The sequence below is a fragment of the Hippichthys cyanospilos genome, chromosome 15 (genome assembly GCF_059441005.1).
Source record: "Hippichthys cyanospilos isolate Australia breed blue-spotted pipefish chromosome 15, RoL_Hcya_1.0, whole genome shotgun sequence".
NCBI classification, from domain to species: Eukaryota; Metazoa; Chordata; class Actinopteri; order Syngnathiformes; family Syngnathidae; genus Hippichthys; species Hippichthys cyanospilos.
This window is the reverse complement of record NC_142383.1, coordinates 6,181,042-6,209,037: the sequence shown is the minus strand read 5'-3', so window position 1 is coordinate 6,209,037 and position 27,996 is coordinate 6,181,042. Positions and strand designations below refer to the sequence as shown.

Sequence of the window (27,996 nt, the reverse complement as noted above, 5' to 3'; positions counted from 1 at the left end):
AAAATGAATGGATGGATTCTAAAATGATTCATATGTTTGTTGTGAACGTTTGATTCAAGAGAAACACAGACCACACATTTTAATTTGTCTAACACCCACCAGGGTATCCCTTTTATAAAGTTGATTGCAGACAAATATGTATTACACTTGTAGAGCATATTTTTCCTGGCTAATATTTTACCACTGATTTTAATTACCAATTTTCCATCTACAAGTGCAAAACAATCTTTGAGTCCGACCTTATACGTCATTGCCACCCCCCCCCCCCCCTCCCAAAAAAATAAACAAGTTGTACATTCATTGGACAGCATTTGTGTCACAAACTTACAAAAATAAACATAATTTTATATATCTGGCTCAGATGTGGGATCTGTAAACTAAATGCATGACATCAACAAAAACCTTTCAATCCCCCCTTCCCTATAACAGTCCTTCAAAGTCTTTATCTTCCGCATGCTTAATTTTGCATTGACAGTCACTCACTCATTTCATTTCCAACGTGAATAAACACTCCCATTTTGCCAGATACAACACACCCAACTTAAAAATCTTTGGCTTCACGGCACAACAATGTCCCTCAACACAGTTTCCTTCATTACAAGAGGTGGAGTCAAAGTAGTGTGAAGGTGTTTTCTACTCATTACATCAACAGTTTTTCAGAGACTGACAGCAAGGCTAGAAAAATAGGAAAAATAAGATTCGCTGGCAATGTAGTGTAATGTAGCTTGAGCAACTGTCTGCCTGGCACAGTATTAGATACAATTGCACAATCTCATGATATCCAATGTGATATCTCTTCCATTTAAAAATATATATATTTTTGCCTTTGTGGAGGTTTTATTTCTTCAAAAAGCTCATATGGGATCTATTTAGATAATGGACCATATATTGTGTCTGGTGAGTAAATTAATTTCTGCTCTGACATATTCAGAATGCTTCTTTGCAGTACATAACAACAGTTATTGTTAACGTCAGTTAGCATGTTAAGTCATGCAGCCCATAAAGACGCCCCATCCTCTCGCTGTCTGATCAAACCTCAAGGAAAAACGTGCAAACTATTCATCAACGCCACCTGCAGTCCATTCGGAAGAATTACACATTTATGAGATGATGCTGAGGAAGCGGTTTCTGCATTTGTATTCCATATCCTTTATATCCTAAGTGTCTATGTACTAATACAAAACAGCGTTTGTCCTCACACAAGAAGAATGACTGTGAATTACTACTAACAGTCTTATCGCACTTGAAGCACCACTTTTGAAAAGTCCTACCAATACACCCATAAATGAATGCTTTAACAATTTTCCATGGAGCCATTTAAAATTGATCCAATATCTTTGACATCTAACTTAACTCCATGTATAAGTAGTAATCTCTTTATCCTCAAAGGGGACAACTTTGACATACTAGTAGAAAGACTATGTTACAATATAAAATACATATGATCATAAATACGATGAAAACAACACATTGTTGCATTTTTAACTCATTAACTACCAGCCAGGTTAAAATTGATTTTTGATTTATATAGCTGCCCATTTAAAATGTATCTTTTACTTCTCTAGTTGTAAGTGGCACTGAATGAGTTCCTCTAGCATATCTTCAATTACTGTATAGCCGCCTGAATTAATCAATCATCATTGGCATTTTTAATGCGTTGCACTCATTTTTTATGCGACTCTCCATTGAGAATGTCTAGAAGCTATGAAGCCCAGCAGTTACATGTTAAATATTCATTTGGATTTCATACAACAAAAATAAAAATAGAATATGCAACAAAAAAGTACAAATACAAAATATTTTCTTCAGGGCCCAAATAACGCAGGATAAAAATGCTAAATATTGAACGATCATTGAAACCTTATTGTGAATATACTGGGCCAGTGCTGGTTGTAAAAGGGCCACCACAAAAGGCTTAATCGAGGACAATAGAAATGGCATACAGTGGTGAGGGAAGTAGTTGAACAATATTACTCTCAAGACAGTTATACTATTAGTGCTTTATAATTGTCTTACTAGAGGACAAACATCTACGTGGACTGCAAGTTGAATATCAAAGATATTGAATAAATACTGAAAGGGCTCTTTATGGAACTTCCACACTGCAGTAACTTTCCCAAATGACTAATGTACTCTACAATTACAATAGTGTTTTGACATTTTAAGAACTGTGAGCGTTTAAGAAAATTCACTTCAACAAAATCTCATCAGCTCTTTTAAGGGATGATTTGAGTGCTCGCCGTGCTACAGATATGTGTCATGTTCGGCGCTGCTCACGCTCTCTTTGGACGCGTGCATGTTCATTGGTTGCAGAAGTGGCGATGGTACCGTGAGAGAAGGTGGCGTTTTATCCGTCTCCTGCGGTGGTAGAATGCTCCCCTTCTGCTTCTCCCTTTTGGCCTTGCGAGAGTCCCTGCCGTCTTCTACCTCCGGGGGGGATTCAACAATGATGGTGGGCCGCTGCCTCAGTTCCCGCCGGTTCGGCGGCTCGGCGGCCATAACTGCCTTGGCGCCGTGCATCCTGGGAGGGGATCTGTAGTTGAGGTCGCCGTGGGTCTCTTTCCAGCGACGCAGCTGTGCCAGGTGCTCTTTCTCTATGTCTTTCTCCGATACGGACAGGTCTATGGTCTGAATTACAGTGTTTGCAGTTGATTACAATGTCATATTTTAATAGGAAACTGCAGGAAAACATGAAAGAAGTAGCATGGTAATGCTGGTTATACTGTACACGGTTTATTCATCTTCTATAGCACCCAGCCTAACGAGGGTGTGGCAGGTGTTCTGGAGCCTATCCCAGCTGACTTTAGGCAATGGTGTTTCAACAGTCGCAATTTGCTGATTTTACGGAACCTATTCTTAATTTTAAACTTCATCAGATGCATTTAGTCACCAGTTTTGTGTTGAATTAAAAATGTGGGCCACTATAAAAGAATCTTCCTTTGGTGCCAAGGAACTATGATGAAGTGAGTTAAAGAACATCATTGAGACACTTCATAGAGTTGTTCATCTAAAAAAAAAAAAGTGGTTTGCCAGTGGAGGAATTTTATCTAGACACTCCATTACAGATGTCCAATATAAAAAATACTGCTAAGCCAGCATGTTAATCAAAATCTTTTTTCAATTACTATTGGATTTTCACGATTTGTGTTATCGTACTCTAAAAAAGGCAGATTTCAGAAAGCGAAAATAAATAGCGTTTTGAAGTTTATGTAATTCTTTCAAAAGCATGTGTCATAAACAGGTTATCATGGCCCTTGGCAACTGTCTTGACATTGTAGAGAAAAAACATTATTTTACTAATACGGCAAGGTTTTAAAGAAACTCCGATTTAGACCGTTTTTTCATTACAGACAAGCAGGAGGTTTCTGCAGGTGCTGCATTTACTATTGTGAGTAGCTTTAACAATCTTGGCAGCCTCCTAAGAAGTGCCACGCCCCTTGTAATATAATTTAACATTAACAAGACCTACGATTATATTTAAAACATAATGTTGGTCGTTAAGAACACGTTTATTTGATCCATTTGTGCCTTCATACAGAAGCTCTGTGGTTCCCACTGGTGGTGGAACAGAATCCGTATACAAGTCGGAAGGCATAGAAGTCTATCACTATTCTACATTCACAAATATTGACATGAAAAAACAATTTGAGGCCATACATAACAAAACAAAACAAAACAATCAAATGAAAAACATTAAGTATGGTGGTAAGTGAACATACCTTAATGTGGCAAGTTAAACAGGTAATGCTTCCCACAAACTTGTAACCTCAACTCTTTGTTTGACAGTACTGTCACAAACAGCGAACCCCCAGATTGAAATCTTTTTCTTAATAAATGGGTCGCAACAAGAGCTCTTAGCAGTGTATCCTCGTAAAACTGGAGAGAGTTAAGGCATGCATTTATAGAGAGAGTGCAGACTGACCTCTTCTACAAGGAAACTCTCCTGCATGTATTGTGGCGATATGGTACGGAGACGCTCCATGGTTTCATAGAGACCCGGACAAGACTTCACTTTCTCTTGAGATCCCAGCACGCATTTGAGGAGGACCAGGCCCACACGGAACAGGATCTTAACTCCTGAGTGCAAGAGGGATGACTTACAACGTGAGAACATATGGCTGGGGGAGCAGCATCAAGAATAGACTAACTTGTAAGTAACTGGGATGGTTACTTTGTTAGTTGGCTTACTTTTCGATGTGTTTGTTTGGTGATGTGCCTTGTCAGGTTTTTCTAATGCAACATGTGTGTCCTGGTTCAATAAAGGTTGGGGAACACCGGTATAGCACATGCACGAAGTGTCTCACCTTCGCAGAGAAACATGTCCCACACACGAAGCACGGAAGCCCAGGGCAGCGTGCGAGAGAAAGCGCACATGAACCACTCGGTCATGCACAAGATGGGATCCAACTTGTGCTGCTTTAGGTGACGGAGCGCCATGGGAGACACTCGGCGCAGCAGAGCGTACAGAATTTCGCCGTCAAGCTGGATGGCCTCCTGCAGTGGACAATGTGAACATATCAATTGGGTAGGCGTTTCATCACACTATTACAGTAGGTGGTAGGCATATATCTGTCTCTCAAGGGAAAGATCCAAAGACATAGAGCACACACTGACACGTATTAATAATATATTACCAATAGAATTGTGTAAAATAGCAACATCTCAAACAACCCCAATTTTAAACTGTTCTCGGAATAATATATGGTTGGAACCCAGTGCAGACAGTAATATTTTGTTAAATTGGGCCTCTCCACACAGTGTGACGATGTCATCCTTTGACAGTTGTGTAAACATTCGTTGTTAAAAATACAGTTGAGTGAGCATCTCACCAGCCCTGTACTGTAGTATCCAGGAAGGTACTTCTCACAAATCTGGACAAGGACCCAGAACGCATCCTAGGACACAAGACAACTTTATAAAGATGTACAAGGGCCCAAGGAAAGAGTATGTATTTTTCTCATTTGAAATTGTTGTTCTTATAAGTGCAAGACTGATATAGTTTTTAATGCTGATGCTGACATTTGGCAGAAAAATAAACCAGTGACTGAATAATGAGTTGATTATTTAATATTTAATACGGATGAGTCCTCGTTTTACCACATTGATAATTGGCAAGCTATTAGAAGGTATCGCTGGTGTCCCACTTTGAGGTATAGATGAAGCTAACAGCACATTATTGAAACGTTTGATCAATATCAGGTGTTCACATTTGTATTAGCATGAGCTGTAGTTTTGTATTTTCCAAACCAATCGCCCAGGTTAACTTTAATGCATTGCACCATGCACCCACTAGTTGTTATTGAGCGATTTTTTTTCTTGCTAGGTGACCCTTATAAGGGTCTTAAACATTTTACAATTTTTTTTAAGGCACCAAGGCAGCCGTGGAACTCTGCTGTGGAATGTCTCCGCCTCCTGACGGCAAGTTAATGCTGCATGATGTCTCCACAAAATGTTTCCCCAACTTTTTGTGTGCTTGCTTTTATGCAATCAGCAAAACCAAATTTGGATGCAGTTTTTGGAGCTAAACCATATTCCCTCCTGAGCACCGGATGTACATTTCAACTTGTTATAAAAGCAGATGTGCTTTGACTGCTGTGGTACAACCCGCAATATCAGCCCGGTTTGGTGACGTTGGTGGGGGCAACAGTCCCCTCATAGGCAATGCATGTGCATTAAAAATAAATTAGAAATTGCTCATTTCTGATATCGATTTTCATGAAGCCTACCTATTTTTAGTCAATGTCAAAACGGCTGCTATCAATACAGAACATGCATCCTTTATATTTTGTTTTTTGATATGAACATGGAACATGACACTTTTTTGCCTGAAAGAGCTTCATCATGGGTCATGTCTGGATCTCTCTTTTAATCGACAAGAAAGCCACTCTTGTTCAAGAATGTATTGCATAGCAAAATGGAATTCATGTAGGAGTTTATAAGGATGTTAATCCACATACCAGCAGTTGAATGTGTGTTATATTTGACATGCTTGTAAACCAACTGTGACTTGTGTGTAAAATACTGACGACATCAGGTTAATTTCGCGGCTCAATTTTCAGTGTTCACCTCATCGTCATTTTCTAAACATAAAATAATAGGCCGATTAATAGGTGGGCTCCTAGTTTTTACCTCAGCAGGCATATGCATGAGAAGCACAGCGGCGATGGGAGCCTGAGCCTGACAGTAGCCCTCCTCGGGACGATGCAGCGTGTATGCTTTCAGCACTCGGAATAAGTCCCTCTGCCTGCATGTATGGAAGAATGGATGGATAGATAGAGACATCATTCATCTGGTGAAGTAAATCTAATTGTCACAACAGAACAATCATTGAGGATAAATTAAAAGGATAAAAATCTAACCATAATATTAAGATGTTACTGGTTGGAATGTGGTAAGTAATAAACAGACAATGGTAATATTTGTACAATTACCATCAAGCAGGAAGTATAATATCAACGATAGTATATCTAGTACAGTAGTTAAATATATTACAACATCAGAGTTTTTGAAGGATTGTATTCATTTTTTCACATTCTATCACCCGCATTCAACGGCGGTTGACAATATTACAGTGAGGCGGACAGTTGATGGTGCTTACCCGTGACCCCCTCTGGCCGAAAACATTTCATGGAAGGGAAACTGTCTGTGGAGGTCTCGTTCAATGACATCAACCCATTTGGGATCTCCAGGCTGGCTGTCCAGTTCCTAAATGCACAAGTTTGTACCATATTTTAAAAAATGTGTCAATGTATTTGTAACACTAAAGAGGAATTTATGAAAAACTAACGTTTAAACAATATTTACTTTGAATAAAAGACATTTTCATTACGCTTTTAAGATATCAAGTATCACTAGTCAGTCTTGGCAAATGCAAGTATGAGTCCCAAGGGAAATCCATTGTTAGACCTGTGGAATAAGCACTCAAGGCGCTTTAAATTCCAGATGCACAGAATAAGAAATGTTCAGCTGACCTGGAACGTGCCCCGGTTTTGCTCCTCCTTTACTTTGCCTCCAGTGAGGTAGAGCCAGGCGCGACCACGCAATGATGGCGGGATCCCCTTCTGACAGCGTTCTTTCACCTGTGGAGTTTGACAGCTCGTTTTATTTGGTTAAACATTTTGATTTTTAATTTACTCATAATTGTGCTTATGTTACCGTTTTTAAGAAATGTTTTCTATGAAGAACTTGCTAATTTATCATTGGCAAAGGCTTTGTTTTAAAATAGTTTAATACAGTCATTATTTTATACATATTTTATAAGCTTGTTTTAGATGCTGTTATTTCTTTCCGTTCCTCCAATCAATTAAAATCAAAAAGTGGACTTTTGTAGATGTCTATTATATCTTAAGGTTACTCTGCCATTCTAATGTCAACAGTGTGCATGTATCTTATTTTTGAGGCATTTAGAATGTTACTTAAATTATTGACTGTAATTTCAAATAATATTGAAAAAAGAGACAAGATTATTTATTAGAACAAATTATTACCTCTTTTTTCTTTTTTTTTTTAAAGATTGACCAGAGTGTCAGATTGTATTCAACCATAAATTCCACTAATTTCAACAGTAACATGCTAATCATTTTCAAGCAACCCAAGCAGCTCTATAAATTCCTTCTCTTGTTTAGCAAAAGTGAAGTTATAAGGGCAGGTAAGGAGAGACCTTTTTATGCTTTTTAGCCATCCACTTGTCCCAGTTGTTGAGCATCTCCAGCCATTTGCCCTCCCGCTGCCTCAGCACCTCTTTAGGGATTTCTTCAGCTCTGTGGAGTGAAAATAAAACTCTGAGTTACTTTTGCCTCCGTTATAAATGTTCTGCCAAGTAAAAATGGGGAAGGCTGTGCAACATTAAAAATGCATGATCCCATTATCCTTTCAAACAGGAAACGGATCCTTGGACAAAACAGCACAGCAATGTTCATAATCAGCAGTTTCCTGAAAACAGGAAGCACTGGGAAAACTTTGCTCATGTTCCTTTTCTCTAACATTATTTGACTTCACTACAATTCTTTTACAAATTCTCAAAATTCTGGCATAATACAATAACATCCAGTCATTGAAAATGGCATCATTGTCTCTGTGAAGGCAGATTTAAGTGCAGCTCTTGCTTTCATGAGGAAGACAACCGAAACATTTTCTTTACAATATTATGTTCAATGCATCCCCGCTTAACACGGTAATCTTACTAGCTTTGCATTTATTCTATATGAATTAAGCAGCAAAATAAAGTTACCTGAGCCGTGATTGCTCATGACTTGAGCAACTTTGGCTTAAATTTCATTCAACTGCAAGTAGTGCAATGGAAGCACCCTGAGATGGATAAAAATGTCTGGATTTTGCTGCTTGATAGTTCAGATTCCACAAACACACTATTAATCTAAATACTGTTTTAACCCTGTTTCACTCCCATTGGCACACTGCGTCTCACAGCTTTTCAAGAAATTGTTGTGGGTATAAAATGAAATGACATCTCAGCGGTTCATTACACACCTATATACCGATTCTAGTGGCATTTTGCAACTTTTCCATATATAACAATCTAGTGTTGGGCCGACTGTCAGCAAGGTATGTTGCATTGTACAATTTCTCATGAATTAACAATCTGGTACTGCGGGAATATATCAATAATATGTGCCCTATACGTGTTACTCGCAAAAAGTTTAGGGTATTTTGCAATATTTTCAGGATGAACCTGAAGTGAACGAACCTCTTTGGGTGAACAAAATTTTTGACCTTGAAAAAGTTGACTGCAATTGTCCAACTAATCCTTGTTTCAGTACTTTCTGTACACCTTGATGAGTTCTAATAAGGGCTTGAATGAAAAAAAATCGCAAGTTTTTATTTTATTTATAGATTTGCATTTCCAAGTATAATTGATATACAGTTGGATAATCAGGGGTTTAGAGAAGATTTTAAAAAGTTCACCTGTGAATGTTATTTATACACAACGCATTTTCGGGTAACTTGGAATTTTGCGCCTTGGCTCTAAAAGCCGAGCAACTCTGCACATTAAGGATTATTAAAATCTATTCATTACATTGCATTATGCAGAATCGCATATGAGACTTACTGGAGTCCCGGGTACTGCTGGGCTCCACCTGTAAAGCCATACTTGTCCACTTCTTTCTCCCCGGTGGTGTCAGTGCCATCCGAGTCCAACGTAACTGCATCGGAGGCAAACGACCGAGTGCTCCCGTTGCTTGTCAGCTGTTCACCGCTACCCTGAAATTCAAGCTCACCATCGTCCTGGTCGGTTTTTGCCATTTAGCCGACATTTATCTTTGCAGAAAAAAACTCCTCTGATTAACGGAGACACCCTGGCCTTATTTTTTACTCACGTTAGCCTCCATGTAGCTTAACTACTTTCACAGACTATGCTAACTCGCTACAGTTGCTAAGGGGGATGCGTCTTAGCTATTTGCAGTTAAGCGCCCATACTTAAGTCACACGGGGGATTTTGGCGTCATTTTCCACGGAAATATTCATATTTAATGGAGCTCACGAATGTAACACGACGGAGTGGGTTCTGGCGTGGTAGCAACTCACACACCTGTCATCTGAATGTGTCGTCGTTAAATCTCTGTTGTCAGCAAGAATGCAGACTAGCACGTTTTGGAACATAAACAGCTCTCTATCGCCCCCATCAGGCTCAATGTCGCACTGCAACGTTTACAAAGGCACTTTGCGCGTTTCAACTAGTCTGTAAACTTTCAAAAACGGCAAGTTTTATTTTTACAATCCCCGAATCAAAAGGAACAAACAACAGGTACAAAAAAGGTATTGTGGCGAGGCGAAGAAACCACACGTTGCTGTGCTAGTGGAGATCTTTACTCTTCGCATGCCATCACAAAACTGATACAACAAAGTCCAAAACAGCAAAGACAAAGCCAACAGGTTCAAAGCATCAAAGGATCATAGAGACATGCCTACTGGGTGAGAGACATGGTCCTAGTGTCCGCCACACAGCTCCCCCCCGAACACCCAGAAAGGCATAACGGAAAACCCCACAGGGTATTCACCAGTCTGGCACCCTGAGACTCAGTCCGGTCCTGGGCGGTGTATGTGACACCAGGGCCCCAGGTGCGACGGGAGTAAGGGTGAGACGCTCAGCGTGAAAACCATGAGGTAGCGTTGGCAAAGGGATGTTCTGAAGTTCCGCAGGAGCCGGAGTGGCAGTGCTGACCCGCATGCTGGCAGGCACAGTGGCCTCCGAGGGACGGCCGGTCACGGCTGCGTCCCAGACTGTGCCTGGGCATGAACCTGCTGCGGCACCAACACCAACTGACCCGCTCCGATGTATACTCGGACCATACCTGCGGGCATGGTGAATCGGAGGGGCGGCTGAATGATGGTGGCTGGAGGTCTACTGCTGAGGCCGGACGGACATCGGTAGTAGATGAGGCCGCCCGGCTGGAAGATCCCGGTCGACGGCCAGGGACTCCGAAATTGGACTGCACAGCCGTTCTCACCGGCGCCCGTACCAGCCTGTTGCTGGCTGGCTCGATCCCTGGTGCGCCAAGGGACTGGGCGACGGGTGAGAGGACCCTTGTCGGGGTGCTGGCTGGCTGACGTGGTACCAGCTTGCTGCATTACCTGACGTATAGTAGGCTGGTGGAGGAATGTCACGATGTGGGACGTCTGCGGTGATTCCTCGCTGAAACATTCTGACGTCCGGGGTCACCCATGTGGCGAGACTACATCTCCAACAGCCTGACTAAACTTTCTAACGTCTGGGATAATAATATGGCAAGATGACCCATCCGGGGTCACCCATTCTAACGTCCGGGGTCACCAATGTGGCGAGGCGAAGAAACCACACGTTGCTGTGCTAGTGGAGATCTTTACTCTTCGCATGCCATCACAAAACTGATACAACAAAGTCCAAAACAGCAAAGACAAAGCCAACAGGTTCTAAGCATCAAAGGATCATAGAGACATGCCTACTGGGTGAGAGACATGGTCCTAGTGTCCGCCACAGTATCCAGGTTTCATAAACGATGCTCGCAGTTTTCCGAGGCAAGCGTGACTTTTCTCCCTGTCGTCTACAAGTGTATTACATTAAGTCACCTGATGCTATTGAATTCATCTACCCCATATTTAATTTTTAAAAGGCACAGGTTGGGCAGGTCATTTGTATTGAGTGTATTAGACAAAACCTCAAATGCGTAGATGCACAGGAACCAGCAAAAAAAAAAAAAAAAAGGAAAAATAACCAGTCAAAATTCTATATCTATACAAAACGTGCAAAACAATGTAAAGCCTGAAATAAAACTTTCATAAATTTGCATAAGGTGTGTCAGTGGCAGATGAAAAATGAAGCCTAACATGGTAGGCTGAACATAAAACCTTGTGGTATTCTTTGTTCCAACTATTTTTTTTCAAATAAAAAAATGAAACATTTTGAGCTATTAACATTTTTAAACACAACAAATCTTTGCTGATTCAGATTACAATGTACCTAACAAAGCTAGTAATAATGTATCCAGTCAAATGTTTTTTTTAATATAAATACTATAGATTTTTATTTAAATATTGTACATTTTTGAAAACATATTTACATAAATGAGACTTGCATTGTTACACTGTGACACATATACGTACCATTCATTCACCCATACAAATATCGCTTGTTGGAAAAAGGACAATCATACCAGTCGTAAGAGATGGCAGAAGCACCTTTGCTTTGAAAGGGGAGAACACATATGAGGTGGACGGGTATCTCCCTTCCATTGGGTGTATGCAGACTGCTTTGACAACAAACACACCAAACATGGACAAGACAAGCTCGCAAAGACAGGGAAGGCCTCTTGATGACAGATCGATCTATCGATGTGTTAAGGCTGAAACTGTGCTCCCCTTTTCAGTCAGGCGCTAAAATTCACAGCATCTCTGCCTTTGTCTGCATATAAATATTTCTAGTACATATGCATTCTGTAGACATATACAACTAGAACAGATAGACTGAAACCATGCAAAGAACAGCACTGACAAATAAACAACCAAGTACATTTTGACAACCTTTTTAACCCTCCCCCAACAGTACAGCGCAAACTATTCATGAAGCACATGTCAGTGACATTATTGGTCTCCAACAACACATTGCTTTACAGCAAGGCCTGGTACAAAGCAGGATCTCTAATATGCATTCTATATGGCTTTCTTTCTTTGGCTTAAGAAACCTACGATGCTTTTACACCAATCACGTCTAAGAAAGACAAAATCATCATCAGCGTTGAGACAAAAAGACAAACTTTCTTCAGAGACACAACCTGCCTTCATCACATGACGTTCCGAGCACAAATTGAGTACAGTATTGCTGCATAATGTTTACAACCACAAGGCTTACCAATGAACACACAATGAAAAATGTCTTTGGTGCACCCACTTTGAAACTGTCAAGATATTTTGTCTCGGGCAGTAAGCTGAAGAGCATCTTGCCACGAGCGAAACAGTAGGACACCCGCCTTGCGATTTGTTTACATAAGGGGATTAAACTCAGCACGCACACACGCACACACTTGCACTCGTTACAATCACGGTGAACATGTTCATGTAATTCACCTCATATATTAAACATTTTACATGAGAAGCAGCAAAAGCAACAATAAATGCAATCAGGACACAACAGGAAGTTAAAAAACAAAAACATCTAGTAATTGCGAGACCTGTCATCAATCGTACATACTGTATTTCCTTAAACAGTATTAGAAACCTAAATACCTCAAGTTAAATAAAATCACTAAACCAAACCCCAAATAGTCTCAGTGTAATTATCGTCACTTTCCAACAAACGGCACAAATTTTGGAACAGTGTTAAATCATTGAGTGCTGTTTACGTGAAATGACGTAATCTGGAACCCTACCAAGGCATGCCGTTAACGCCAATTGAAGTCAACTACATTTGTTTTATGGTAATGAACGGAGAAAAGGCTTGAGCAGCTGGGCTTTGATAATTAAGCTGGTAAAAAAACAAGCACTACAGCCAGGAGATGGAAACAGTTTAAAACGACTGACATTAAATAACTTTTATTTGGAAAACTATGTTTTTTTTCCCGTTCAAAACCACAAAACCATTCGGCAATACTTGACATAACAGCGTGTCAGAAGAAATGATCCAATTATCACCTAATTTGTCAGACATTATTATTTACTGACCCAAGTGAGGATAGGCAGTACAGAAGATGGATGGATGGATGGAGAACTACAAAGTATATTTGGGACACGTACTGAAGTGTGGGACATTTACATGTCTTCCACTTGATGGTAAAAAAGTAAAATGAATATGTATTAGAAACACTTGTTGCTATTCACGCAACAAGAGTTTACCAATGTTACATGTGTTTGTGAGCTTGCTCAATAGTAAAACAACAATCAAAAAAATGTATAGATAAAATCAATACAATTGTTTCATTCTTTTCAAAATGCTTGTGTACAAGGTCTTAATACCTGCTAATCTTGGCAGTTAAAGTGACAGTATGTAGAAATTTGTGACATCTAATGGTGACCAAAGAGAATGCAACAGTCAGAAGCATGCACACTAACTAGAGAGACCACACTTTGCAAGCCTATTACCGCCACTACACTCCATTCGCAAAGTTCTTTTTGTTCGGGTATTGGTGGCACAAAGATGGCAGTAAAACATGTCAGCCAACTATTAGGCAGGTACGACCAATTTAATATGATTACAGATTACTAAACTTATGTTTTCTATAATAAAGAAAAATAACTTAAGTGTGACAGAATACATGAAGATTTTAATAAAGAATTTAATTTTTCGTTTGTTACTTGATGTCCCTAAATCTTACACACTGCCCCTTTAATAAACCACAAAAGAAGGAAATACAGCATTTCAATTGGGCTGACACTTTCAAAATTGACCGTTTAAAAAAAATATACATCTTTTATCTTCACACTTGACCTATGGCTGCAACTAAGAGCATTACCAGATGCCATAACATTTCTGTTAACATCAAACATTACACACATTCTAACTCAACCACACGTGCATACTCCCTTTCCTACCACACTATCTCAACAAATGTTCATCTCAAGTGTAAGTCGGGGAATTAATCAAATATCTGTGAATGCATCACTGAAAGACAGTAAATCAAACACAACTTTTTTGAAAGGAAAACAGTCCCAGAATGTAACTATTTACAATCACGAACAGGCACATCCATCACTCAGCCACAAAACTTTGACAACCTTTACATGTCTTGTAGGCGTTTAGTTCCCTTGGAGGGATGAGCTAGTTATCAACTACCTTGCTCATCATTCAATCACATTCCCAAAGCCAACTCCTCCGCATCTGCCTTAAATGAAGCTATAGAAACCCATTCAAGCTCAACTGTTGATTCTTTTATCAAGGACCCCCAAAAGCCAGGCTTACAGTACTCCTCTTACTAAGTCGCTTCTTACTCAATGACGTGCTATCTGGACGCCTTATGTGCCGCGACATGATTAACATGGATATATCTACCCTAGCTGCCCGCTTCCCCTTTGACGCTCAAGACGACAGAGGAAGAAACAAAAACAAAACAGACAAGGGTGGATGAGTGGGCGTCGCGTCGGTGGGCCGCTGGGCGGAAGAAGAGTCGGGCGGACGGGAGGGGGTGAGCGAGCCCATCGGAGGACCGCGACGCACTCCACCACAGGCAAACACAAACATTAGAGTGCACACACACACACTGCCTAGTCGGTGTATTCGGCCACGATGGACAACAGCACCGTGATGTCGTCTGGCTTTCCTCCTGCACAAACATATGAGACAGATGAGAAGTGAGTAGCCAAGTTTCAAGCGCTTGTGATGGGGATTTCAACAGTAAAATTCAGAATCTGAAATGCATTCAACAGAAAAACAACACAACAAATGTATCTTGACAATAATTATGCTTAACTCTTTTAGCGTCATGGATGAGAATTTTCGTCAAGTAAAATACTTAGGTTGTGCACCAGTGACAAGAATTCTCATCACTCTTTTTTTTTTTTAATGTATTGATGACACCTGTGGCCAGCCCTTAATATTATGCTAATCGAGCACTGTTGTAATGTAGTTATTTACAAACGAAATTTGCTATTTTGCCATCCGAAACACAATTTCACTGTTTTTGTTGATGTTTGATTGACGGGAAGGGCTGTTGAGATATTTCAGATGCCACTAAAAAAAGACATTTGTGTCAAAGTCAGTTGTGCAGAAAAAACATCTTTTCACAAATCCAAAATAGCTTGGTGTGACTCAAATGACCTATTTTCAAATCGGGATTACTAAAGAATGGAATAAGATAGAATCTTACTTTCTAGGTAAAGAATGGAATCCAATTTTTCTCTGTTACCACCAATGTCTACACAGTCATACAATGTCATAATCTGTCGGCCTTGAAAGATGTGTCAAAATGCTTCCAAATCGGCTGTCAATTTAGGGTTTCCCTTTTCAGATCACGCTTGGCACTTAAATTGTTAAGTAACATTCTTATTTCTTGAGTTGCCTCTTGTGGAGCTTGTAAGCTGTAAACAATTACAATTAAAAAAAACATTCCTTATATTTTTCACCATGTAGGTTGTAAAAATTGTTTCACTTTCTTAAAAGAGGCATTTTTATGTAGCCATCTTCCACAGTAAAATGTTAATATTCTGTTGGGTAAATTATTTTTAATGTACAAATATTAGTTAAAAATACATGTACAAAAATACAAAAAAATACAATACATTAAAATGTGATCAGTAGGAACGGCAACTGTGTCAGGCTATCATGCCAACTTATATGGAGCACGGGAACACTGCTAGCTAATGGCTATTCATGCCAGATGCAGCTATAACGGAGCTTGGGCCACCAGTAAACATCAGCAACAGGTGCCGTGTATCAATGTCAGTCTAAATAAGTCATTTGTTAGCACTTTGAGATGGCAATAGAAGGGGAATTCAGAAGTGTGAAGTTTGTATCGGTGAGTCTGAAGAAACAGTTACAGTCGAAAAACTACAGTAGGAGCAACTTCAAAATAAAAGCATGGCAAGGTATGTTCATATTATTTTGTAAACTAAGGTTCATTTTGAAGTTTCTCAGTATGTTTCCAACATCCAGAGCCAATTGTTGCCATGACTGGCTTGACATATTGTGTAAAATAATAATAATTAAAAAAAGCCCCAATAATATGTTTAAGCGAGATACTTCAATTACTCAAATAACTGTTTCTATCCTATTTCAATTTTGAAAAACAGTTACTACCTCCAAATAATCTTAGATGTAAAGCAATTTGTATAAAATGTGTGTTCTGGCGTCAGAGGGACATACTTACCTCTTACATTCAGGCCATTGTCACATGCAAATTGTGCAAATGGGGACATGTAGTTGGGATCGTAGGCAAGGTCGTGAGCTTGCTTTGCTATACTCTGCGCAGTCTGCAGGATGCTCTCATAGTTGGTGGTCTGAATAGGAAGATGAACACATTAAAATAGGAGGAAGTCTAATCTGTGCAGCATGTTGTATACTGATGTAAAAGAAGTCACACCTTGAGTTTTTTGAGCTCCTGGAGAATCATATAGTCCGGCATGTTGTCAAAGAGGCCGTCCGTGGCGGTGAGGATGATGTCACCGAGCTGCACATCAAAGGAGGAGCTGTCAGCTGCTTCGGGGCTGAAAGGAGAAAGGGTAGACACATTTTTAGAAACTTTTAAAGAGCTTTTAATGTGTTATCCTTATTTTGAAATTGATGTTGCATATGGTCAAGAACAAGTAGCAATTTTTTGTCTAGGTGTAAAACAGTTAATTACCCTTTTGTAAGTCAAAAGGCATTAAATGTCAACAACTGAAAGCATTGTGATATAAACCCCTCTGATAAAACACAAATAATCAAATGCCACTTGAACAGACTATTTGCCAGAAATGTCCTCAAAACTAAAATTAAAAGAACATATTGAATTCTATAATTAACATGATGTAGTCAAATGTATTTTAATGTATGGTCCAGACAACACTACAAAAAATACATAGAGGTGAAAATGCATTTTCATTGATGTGATGATTTTGATTCATAATAGTTTTTTTCCACGTTTATCACTTTGGTTTTGACTTAAAATACGTTGGATGACACGCTACATGTGTTTTGCAGTTACAGTAAAGTGTAAATTCTGCTCAAGTTGATGAGAAAATGGGTATATAGAGTACACAACATTTGTTTCATCAACCCTACTTAATGGTGGTTTAGTACTCTAAATTGGCCAGTGGTGTAGCTCTCCAGGACAGTGCAAAGTGAAAGTGATTGTGCTATTAGAAAGCACTGAAAGTGCTGTGGTTCTGGAGGCGCCAGGCATCTATGAAAAGGAAACTCGATTCTGCGGCTCAACTGTGTAACTCTATGCCATTAATTTTGACGGGAATCCATAGTTAGTTTTATGTCAGTGCCCTGAATACCTACAGTGCATCCGGAAAGCATTCACTGCACTTCAATTTTTCTACACGTTGTCATGTTACAGCCTCGCTCCCAAATTTTATTGAATTAATCTCTTACTTCAAAATTTTAGACACAAAATGCCACTATGACAAACGTTTTCTTTGACATTTTCTTTTTTTAAATTGCACAAAAATAGAAAACTATGAAATTACATTAACCTCGCGTTATCCCCAGTGTGAGGTGAAAAACGCTCTGAAGCATGTTTTCTGTATTTTGCTGGAATAACCTATGCTTCTATTGTGATTAGTCTGCCAGTTCCTGCTGGTGAGAAACATCGCCATAGCATGAAGCTGCCACCAACATGCTTCACTATAAAGATGGTCTTGACATGGTGGGGAGCGGAACCTTCGTCCAAACAAGATGCCTGGCATTCACACTAAAGTTCAATCTTTATCTCATCAGACCCGAGAATTTTGTTCCTCATAATCAATCAGGAGTCAATCAGGTGCCTTTTGTTAAATTTCAGACGGACTAGCATATTCCTAAAGTGGCTTTCGCCTGGCAAATCAACCATACAGGTCCGAGTGGTGGATTGCTGCAGAGATGGTTGCCCTTCTGGAAGGCTCTCCTCTATTCCACAGAGGAACACTGAAACTCTGACAGAGTGACCATCGGGTTCTTGATCACATTCCTGACTAAGGCCCATCTCCCCCGATCGCTCAGTTTAGACAGACGGCTAACTCTAGGTAGAATCCTGTCAGTTCCAAACATCTTCCATTTACGAATAATGGAGGCCACTGCACTCATCGGGACCTTCAATTCCTTTGACTTCATGCTTGGTGTTTATGCTCTGACATGCAGGTCAACTGTGGGACCTTATGTAGACAGGTGCGTCTTTCCAAATAATGTCCAATCAACTATTTACAGCAGGTCTACTCCATTTAAGCTTTAGAAACAGTTCAAGGGTGATCAGTGATAAAAGCACAAGCCCAATTTTAGTCTTCATAGCAAAGGTTGGAAATACTTACACAAATGTGATGAGTTAGTTTTCTATTTTCAATAAATTCAAAATAAAGTAAAAAAAACCTCCCTCACATTGTCTTATTGAGGTATTGTGTGTACAGTAGAACATTGAGGTAAGACGTACATATGATCCAATTTGGAATGAGGCTCTAAAGTAAGATAAAATGTGGAAAAAGTCAAACTTTGCAAATACTTTCTGGATGCACTCTAATATTATAAAAAGGTAGATTGATATGTTTAGACAATGGAGAAATCAACAAAATCCAAAAAAAGCAGGGTGGAGAGGCTATGTTGCAGAGAACATATTATTTACTAGCAATAAGAAAAGAGGAATGGAGTAAAAATGTGGGTTGGAGGTTACAAATGGAGAATGTCAAATTACGTTTCACAAGCACGAACATACCCTCATGAGTTTCGTTTGACTTTTATATTTATGGCCTCGTAGCATGAGTCAGAGTCATGCTGATATTTACTTGAATTATGGCTTTCCTAATACATATGTTGGGGCAGGTTAGTGACAGACTAAGGCATGTTCCCACAAACCTTTATTACCTTAGGTACCAAACTCCATCGTAAACCAAGTAGTACCTGCAATATCTTACAAATGTATCTGTGTACATTTGTTGCTATTCAGTGTGGTTGGAAAAACTGAGGCTCACTACCTTTCATAGTGTGTCATGGGTCAATGGCACCCACCTGTCACTGAGCACTACCCCTTCGGCCCCAGGGGGGGCGATTGACAGCTGGAAGGGCGTGTTGAAGTAGTGCTGCTGCTCGTCTGAACGGTGAACCACCTCGCCCCTGCGCACCACCAGGAAGCCCGAGTCGCCCAAGTTACACGTGTGGAGCTGGTGACTTCTTCGGTCCAGCACAACGATGCAAGCGGTACTGCTCCCTACATAAACAGCAATGTGATCATGCATAATCTTTATTAGGACCTTGGGGTGTTCAGTTATTATTTATGCTGTGGGGCGATTGCAGCCTTGGGCAGCATTTCTTGCAGTGGCCTTCATCTGCAGAGCTGAAGTACTGTACACATCATCCATGTATTGAATACAAACACAAAACTGCTTATTTGACAAGCGCAGTGACAAGTGTGAAGCAGCAACAGCAGATGGACACTGCGTTTTGAAGATGTGACCTGAGTGTCATGTTTGCCTCATCCCGCAGTGTCACTTACATTCTTCACCTCTTGGAGCTCTGAGGCCAAGAGATCAGAGTCTCATATCACTCACCTTTCTTATGCATTAAAAAGGAAGATATTGTACATGGCTGGCCAAGTGTACTGTTGCATACTAAGATACACAATCTTATGTTTATTATTGCCATCCAACTTTGAACATTCTTCAGAATATAGCTTCTGTTGTAAATATGCCCAGTATGCTCTGCAGTTGCGTACATCAATGCCCCCTTATACCATATGAGAAAGATATTTCTAAATGTGTGTTTGTGTGAATGGGGAGATGGTAATTTTTCTGGGGCTTACCTAAAAGGGAAACTTTGTTCTGCAGGAGCTCATAGTAGCCAGACGTCAGGATGCCCACTGGATTACTGGGGGTGAAGCGGCCCTCCTTCACCAACCGCTCACACGTTCTCATCAGCGTGGCTGAGAACTGAGATGGGTCGACGCCATAGTCCCGCCAACCACCCACGCCATCCGCTACTCCTGGTAAGATAACCCAAAAGTTAGGTAGGTTAACAGTATCTGCAAATGTTTGTGCTGCAGCAGCCACTAAGTGTGAATCATGTCTTTTCTTTCAGATTGATGGTGGACAGTGCGGCAAAGTTTCTAAATATTGCTCATTTTCTCAAGCCAAAACATTCTTCGTCTTGATTACACGTGACACCTTTGTGCTTTAGCTTTTCAGAGCAATGTGAAACAAACCTGTTTTTCTCAAGGTGAGACGGCAATGAGTGTGTGTGAAACACCAAGAATACTTTGTGTCTGATGCCCATAATGACAAAAACCCACTGGATTTTTTTTTTCATCCGCGCTTGGAATCAAAACACACCGGAAAAATCTACCACCAACAGCATTTCAGTACAATAAATGATTTAAGAACATTAGAAACACAAACACACAACATAATTCAGAAAATATTGTGAGTTGAGTGGCACAATACAGGTGGTAAATGACAGCATTTGACCCAAGTTGTAAAGGAACAAACTGAAAACCTAAAAGCAACCCATCACACAACAAATACAAAAATATCAAACTAACCTCAGAGATTGACTCATGCAAACCATTCGTATTTTTTGTGATGTTTTATATAATGGTTCCTTTGATTGTAGTGACATGATTAATCTCTCCTTTCATGTGATGTAAATTGTTAAATTGCACCCATGTTGCAGAATTCAATTTCACCTACGATTATAAGAGCAAATGTATGTAGTTTATAATTAAATTTGCGATCACTCCTTGCACGTTTATTGTGTAATATATTAAAGAGAATCTCCGGAATGGCATTAAACACGATAGTAAGAGGAATCGCATGTTTAAAGAACAGTTTCATGTATTAAAGGTCTGTGGACAAAAGCCAATTTCAGCGAAGCTAAGCTATGTTAGCAAAATGGCCGCGTCCACGCTCGACCATTCTGACCTTGTTGTTTTCTATAACAGGACTTTGACTTTTTGTACATTTTAACACCCGGGTCATTTAAATGAGTTTATATACACATACCACCTTGATATGGTAATTATTTTGCCCCGCTTTCGTGCCTGAAAGTATCTAGGTGAAAGGTCGTTTCGTGTGCAGCGTAAAACCAGCACCTTGAGAATACGTTGCAACAGTTAAATTACGACGGTATCAGTACAATCCTCTTAATACTCAAATGAAATGGAAACAAAGGCATGTAAAATGAAAGCAATAGATAATATACAAGCCGGTGAGCGGAGGGGGTGGGGGCTGTTGTGTTTTCATGGTGAGGTCCGTCCACGTGTGGGGCTGGACCGACCACTGAAGGTCACCCGGGTACAACCGGAGCTTGTAGGCCGGTTGAGCGTTTTCACAAACGGGAAAGGTAAGTGATCTTACCCAAAACGTCCGCGCTCTTGTTCCTCGCGATGAAGCAGGCGTCGTCACCGTAGCACATCCCTTTCTTCAGAATCCCCTTCCGAAAGTCCTTGCCAAAGCCATAGCTGGCGGTTACGAGGCTGTAATCGCGCCCGTCCGTCTGCGAGAGTCCACCGAGGACAGCCCTGGCTACCAGTCTGCCATAAGACAGTACGGATAACATCACCACCCCAGCGAGAAGCCGAAGCAACTCCTCTGCCCCGGTTTAAAGCCCTCTCACGCGGTCCTCTTTCTCGACGCGTCCAGCTCTCTCTCTTCTTTGGATTAAGGCGTTTTTAGCCACCCATGCACGTCAGATGGCTCCGCGTCCAGTAATTACGAACCTAGCCACTACGTTCACTCAAAACTTAGCAATGAGCACGGCGACGATGGTTCTTAGCTGCTGGTTTCGAGTTCGCGGTTTCTCCACTGTGTACATTACGTCCCGACATTTTTCCACGGTGTACGGCGAGTACATACGGGCGTCTGGCAGTTCACGGTTGTGACGCCACAGCCATGGTGACATCAACCAATGAGGGAGCCGCTAACCGTTCTGCCCAGTTTTAGGTCGTAACACTGCGCGTGCGCAAAAGGATACGCTTGTTTTGACAACTAAGCGTCACATGAACGAACAAGATAAAATGTATATAAAATGACCTTCCAAAATTTGGAGTCGCATTAATCACAGAATCAAACTTGAGAAATGTATCGTAAAAAAAATACAACGCAGCAAAATTGTGTTCCTGGTCACTGTCCGCATTCGGCCCTCAGGCCCCGTGTCCGGTGTGGGGCGTGTGCAGAAACAAGTGTACCGCCACCCAAGACCCAACCCTCAGTTATAACGGAGCAAAGGAGAAAGCGCCGACGATAACAGCGTGTACTATCTTAATTTATCGACGAATAACTGACATTAGCCGGTATTCGTCGGTGGGACGTTACTCAGGTACACTAATTATGAATATTGTATAATTCCGCGAAGTCAAGTTGATTAAATTAGTTCCATTATCCCAATCGTTATATTCTTGTGGTTATATTACCATCGACCAAGTTGCCTGTTGCCAATGTATTTTTCTTAAGAAAAAAAGATTTCCGCACATTTGTAAGTGTCGGCGTAGGCATATGCTTATGTTTTTTTCGAGACGCACATGATGGAGGACAATAGATACAGATAGCTAGATTAACATCGAGTTCAAGTAGCTCTCAGCCGCATAACCAATGTAAGGGCAGGACTATTATATGATGTCATTCTTCAAATGTTGCCTATCATTCTTGCTGCTATTTAAGTTTATCACAAGAGGATCATTGTAGGCTTCACCCCATCAGGATTTGGGTGCTGATTGCCGAACAACATAAAAAAAAAAACGATTAGCGTACACCGAGCTGATGAAACTGTTCTATTACAAATATAGTTTATTCACTGTATAGTCAACTGCCTGTTATTCAGGGGAACGGAAATTGGGACAGAAAACGACCCTCCCTTCTCAGAATCATTTTGCATTTTAAAAACAACTGTACATGCTAAGAAACCTTGGATTATTAACTGCGGCATAACATAATGTCCCAGGAGTGAATGAGGTTGTGTTTGCTGTAATGTTTTATTTCTGGCCTCCTATAAATCATGTCATTTATTAATCGGCAAATTATTGCATTATTCCCGATCACAGATTTTAATGCAAACTATTGGCCACTCCAATCCATCTGCCAAAATCTGTAAAGATGTCGTCTGTAAAGTCTAGTTAATGTAATAATAAATAAAATGCCCTTTGTTATATTCTCAGTACCATGATGAAGAGATGGCGTGAGGCAGCTATGCTGTCTTCCCTCATCATTTGCCTGATCAACACCGACTCCACATGGGCCAGAAGAGGAGGCGGGAGCAGCAGCGGTGGCCGGAGAACTTCCTCCTCTTGGGGTACCCGGGGCTCGAATTCCAAACCTTCCAGCTCGAATCCGGGAAGCACTTCCAACCGGAACACCAATCCATATCCCTCTGGAGGAAGTTACCCTGGAGCGGGAAATAGAAACCCCTCCAGTTATCCAGGAGGTGGGAGTTACCCCAACCAGAATCCCGGTCGAACCAATCCTGGTAGCTATCCAGGTGGTGGTAGTTATCCAAACCAGAACCCTGCAGGTCGGTATCCAGCTGGTGGTGGATACCCTAACCAGAACCCTGCAGGTGGTTACCCAGCCGGTGGTGGTTATCCAAACCAAAACCCCGCAGGGCGTAATCCAGCTGCTGGTGGATACCCAAACCAGAACCCTGCAGGTGGTTACCCAGCCGGTGGTGGTTATCCAAACCAAAACCCAGCAGGGCGTAATCCATCTGCTGGTGGATACCCAAACCAGAACCCTGCAGGTGGTTACCCAGCCGGTGGTGGTTATCCAAACCAAAACCCCGCAGGCCGTAATCCAGCTGCTGGTGGCTACCCCAACCAGAATCCTGGAGGAGGTGGATACCCCAACCAAAACCCTGGAAGGGGCAATTATCCAGCTGGAGGCTACCCAGCAGGAGGTGGTTATCCCAACCAGAATCCAGGAAGAGGCGGTACCAACCAAGGATACCCGAATCAATACCCAGCTGCTGGAGGTTATCCCAACCAGAATCCTGGAAGGAATTATCCAAATCAAAATCCTGCTGCTGGTGGGGGCTACCCAAACAGGGGTGGCTACCCGGGTGGAGGCAGTTACCCGGCCGGCGGAAGCTACCCTGCCGGAGGTGGCTATCCTAACAGGGGTGGCTACCCTGTTGCGGGAGGCTACCCAGCTGCTGGCGGGTATCCAAACAGAAACCCCTACCAATATCCAGCTGCAGGTGGTTACCCAGGGCGTGGAGGATCATTTGGCTACCCCCAAGGAAACCCAAATAATAAGATCCTCAGTCCCCACATTGGCGGGGGCGCTTATGGATACGGCGGCTACGGAATGGGAGGGTCTCCCTTCTCCCGTTCTGTGCAGGGTATGGGTTACAAACCCAAATCCACAGGGTTTGCCAAGAAAGCCATCATGGCGGCAGGCGTGGGCGCCGTAGCTGGAATGGCAGTGGGATATGGACTGGGGCGTTTCCCCCGACCGCACTTCTCGTTCCGTAACCCGGAGGAAGAGTATTACTATAACAACTACATGTACCGCCGCTACGGGTCGCGCTCCACTGACGAGAAAGACTTCGGTCGCGATTACGTCTACAAGCCACCCCCGAGAGCCGAGACCTATGACGCCTTCATGGCCCGTTGTATGAACAGAACGGATCTTCTTAAGGAGCAGAAGAACAACTCCTCCGGGAGTATCCAAGATGAAGATGACGACACGGTGAGCATCGAGGAGATCGGCTACCCGTCCTTAGTGGAACAGATGAAGGCACGGCGCTGCGTGGAGAATTATATGGTCTACTCCGAGCGCTTCCTGGAAAAACGCAAGGTGGACTACCAGGTCCAGACAGGTGGCAGCGGCCCGCCCAGCTTTGGAGTGGCACAGTTTTTCCCTTCGCTCTTCATGTTGCTGTTCAGCGTGGTCCTGCTCCAGTAAGAACTATTAAGCCCTCCACTATAGCTGCACGTGTTCAAACAGTAATGCTGTTCCTATGTATCCTATCTCTCTATTAACCTCCATAAATTTTGCACCTTCTGGCTCATATCTAGTCAATCGCCATCTCGACTACTCATGTAAAGTTGGGCATGTTAGTCTTTTTGGTGAAATGGATGAATGCACCTTAACAGGTGACTTAATTTGACCTCCAAACCTTTGTCTAACGTTAGAGTGCTTTTTGTAACACTTGTTCTCTAACATGGAGCTGTATGGCAACATTCACAATCGATGTTTAGATTCATAAACAGTAAATTATCCAAGTTCAATAAGAATTGGTATGTAAACAGCCGTCTTCATCCAGCCATTCACATTGTGGCAACAGGAATGAGACGGATACTAACAATTGATTAAAAGTACCTGCCAGGTGACATGCAATTCAGAAAGACTTGAGGAAACATCTGTTTGAATTTTATCGTTTAACGCCTTGTCGGAGAACTGCAAGTAAAAAAATTTAAATGACTCAAATACTGTATAGTTAGGCCAGTGCATTCAAAAGTTTAGTGGTTTCAGATGTCACCCAAAAGCCCAATATGTCTCACTTTCTTTGATTAGTATTTACGATATATGATACAAATATATATGTATTCAGCATACAGTATAGTATATACTGTAGATGCATTAAACTAACACAAGGCTGATGGAGTCCCTTACATTTTTATGAAAAGGATTAGAAGTACTGTCTACCACTATCTCATTTTTGATTTGCACTCTTTGTTGTTGAGCACTAAATACATGTTGCTTTTTTTGCGCTTTTATGGCAGGTCATTATGACAATACAAGGCCTTTAACAATGCAATCAGGCTTCACCAGTTGAGCGCAAACAGGTTTTGCATGATATTGAGTAAACACTGTTTGGGGCTTTTTGCTGTAAGATAATTGTTTTCCTTAGTAAAGATAGTATTCACATGATGTCACGAAACCAAGCCAATCCACCTGATGACCATTTTCAGGGTCAAACAAAAAATTGTTGGCCATTGAGTAATGGTAAAAAGCTGAGTGACAGGAGAAGAGACACATTGATTGCAACGATAAATTTGCACACTTCCACACACACATAACACTTTCTTTCTTAGATTTGTATTTTACGTGCCCCGTAGACCAGAAGTTGAAATTGTTGAAAAAAAAAAGGTGCTAGTCAACAATGTTGTAATCAAAATGCTAGTGTTTTTAGCCTACAGTTCTTTTCGTTCGCAAAATAAATTATGTGAAAACAGGGCTCTCAATCAATGACAATAGGTTCACCCATCTTTTTGATGACTTGCAATATGTCATCCCGTGACATCAATGAATACTAGCTATTATTCTGTTGTTTAAAATGCAATATCTGGAACAAGCTAAAAATACACTACTGAAATTACCTTTAAAAAGAGTTGCATAATTTCACTGATGGAAGAGCAAAAAAAAAAAAAAAGATTGTTACAAGAAAAAAGCCATTACATTATGATGAAATAAGTGTCATATGATGAAAAAAAAATCATAATCTAATGAGGTAAAAAGTGACAATATGATAGTAATCTGTGCTACTCCAATTTAGTTTGAGGCAGCTGAAAAATAATTGGACAAAAAAAAACCAACCCAGAAAGCCTAGAGGAAAAAAAACATGTTCCTTTTTTGCCACATCAGTTTAAAGATGTTACTTTATTGCTTATTCTACAAAAAGCTAACTGCAATTATTCTTGTATTTAGCCTGCACCTGTCACTTGACCTGCGTTGGTACTGTTCCATGGCAATGTTCTACACTGACAGTCTAAACTACTTTAAAAATGTGTTTCAAGTAATGCCTAAATTAACAAAAGCCGACAGAGAATATTGTCATTAAATTTAAAGACTTTTTTCAATCTTAGTTCTGCACTTTTAATATTTGAATGGCTTGTCAGTCACACTAATGATTTATTGTGCAGTAATTTGTGAAGTGAATCTTAAAAGTGATTCATTTTCCTTTTGTAGCTTTGTGTTTTTACATGAGTTCACAAATCGGTGTTGTCAATGTAAAATAAAATTTAAAAGATGATTTGTTATTTTCCTCACCTTTTTTTCCCCTATATGGAAAAAAGTGCACTTTTCCCCTATGATTGGGCTATTTTGAAATGGATGATTAAACTCTGTTACATTGATCTGACTTTCTTTCTTTTTTTGCCAGCAAGTGGCAAGTGATACTACCAAAATGATGTACTAATATTTGCTGTGAGTGTGTATGTGATTAAATAAAATTTGTGTCAAATATTCCCATCTCCCGACTGTTCTTTGTCTTGTGACTTCTTTTGCAGTTAAAGAGATTTTAAGAAAACACATTCTTAAAGTTAGCTATTTACTAAATTCATCGGCGTAAATAAACAATAGTCTGAATTTGGGCATTTGCTCTCTCTCCTGATCAAAATCAGCAAAGGTCAGAGTATTAGTTGCCATTGAAAGGTTCTCCTGAAGTATTAGCACGTGCTGTGCGAGTGACTTTTGTTCCCCAATTGATTCAGTGAAATTGGTTGGGGCGATGGTTGCAACTATTTAACCTAACTATGAAGTAGAGTTTTCTGCAATGTCTTCAACAAAGACAAAACAGAGACATATGTGTTAAATTGGTATGACTGCTCCGTGGTGAAGAAAAGGTTGGGGGTCACTGGTTTAATCTGTCACAAGAGTGCTTAAAGGGGCAGTCAATTTAAACAATTCAAAAAATGTCTTTACAATATGTTGTATGCACTTCCAGTAGCCTAAGCCTGGCATTTTGATTAATATTGTACAGTATTTATGGAATAGGAATGAAGCCCCCAAATTCATCCGCTTTTAGCCATCTCAAGCAATGACCATATGCTTACTTGCAGCAACTGTAAATGACACCACAGTACCAATGAGGGCTTACCTGTTTTCTGGGTTTGATCATGTGATGTTATCAAGCTGTTCCATTGTCAAATATGGGCCGTGACTCCATAATGGTTCAAGAACATTGATCAAACAAAT

At 40.8% G+C, this 27,996-nt stretch overlaps 4 protein-coding genes across 5 annotated transcripts; 1 reads left to right on the top strand and 3 right to left on the bottom strand.

The window, feature by feature from the left end:
- Positions 1 to 77: 77 nt before the first annotated feature.
- On the bottom strand, positions 78 to 9,610 carry LOC148411511 (TBC1 domain family member 10A-like). Of its 2 annotated transcripts, XM_088435876.1 has the most exons (10): positions 9,548 to 9,610; positions 9,068 to 9,219; positions 7,661 to 7,760; positions 6,972 to 7,079; positions 6,599 to 6,705; positions 6,130 to 6,244; positions 4,830 to 4,895; positions 4,305 to 4,494; positions 3,923 to 4,077; positions 78 to 2,628 (listed from the first exon to the last, which is right to left on the bottom strand). In XM_088435876.1, exons 3-10 carry the CDS (start codon positions 7,703 to 7,705, stop codon positions 2,245 to 2,247), a joined length of 1,170 nt encoding a protein of 389 aa, XP_088292002.1. In that variant the 5' UTR covers positions 7,706 to 7,760; positions 9,068 to 9,219; positions 9,548 to 9,610; the 3' UTR covers positions 78 to 2,244. The 2 variants fall into 2 exon arrangements, with proteins under 2 accessions (XP_088292002.1, XP_088292001.1); XM_088435875.1 differs by having other exon boundaries at positions 9,068 to 9,602.
- Positions 9,611 to 9,809: 199 nt separating this feature from the next.
- On the bottom strand, positions 9,810 to 10,875 carry LOC148411510 (uncharacterized). Its single transcript, XM_088434364.1, has 2 exons — positions 10,591 to 10,875; positions 9,810 to 10,520 (listed from the first exon to the last, which is right to left on the bottom strand). The coding sequence occupies exons 1-2, from the start codon at positions 10,658 to 10,660 to the stop codon at positions 10,222 to 10,224; spliced, it is 369 nt and encodes a 122-aa protein (XP_088290490.1). The 5' UTR covers positions 10,661 to 10,875; the 3' UTR covers positions 9,810 to 10,221.
- LOC148411509 (protein phosphatase PTC7 homolog) lies at positions 9,810 to 21,962 on the bottom strand. The gene is made up of 6 exons (XM_088434363.1): positions 21,442 to 21,962; positions 19,893 to 20,072; positions 19,103 to 19,301; positions 16,503 to 16,626; positions 16,290 to 16,419; positions 9,810 to 14,747 (listed from the first exon to the last, which is right to left on the bottom strand). The coding sequence occupies exons 1-6, from the start codon at positions 21,641 to 21,643 to the stop codon at positions 14,689 to 14,691; spliced, it is 894 nt and encodes a 297-aa protein (XP_088290489.1). The 5' UTR covers positions 21,644 to 21,962; the 3' UTR covers positions 9,810 to 14,688.
- Positions 21,963 to 22,234: 272 nt separating this feature from the next.
- Positions 22,235 to 27,264, top strand: prnpb (prion protein b). Its single transcript, XM_088434362.1, has 2 exons — positions 22,235 to 22,402; positions 23,238 to 27,264. Exon 2 carries the CDS (start codon positions 23,242 to 23,244, stop codon positions 24,979 to 24,981), a length of 1,740 nt encoding a protein of 579 aa, XP_088290488.1. The 5' UTR covers positions 22,235 to 22,402; positions 23,238 to 23,241; the 3' UTR covers positions 24,982 to 27,264.
- The last annotated feature ends 732 nt before the right edge of the window (positions 27,265 to 27,996 follow it).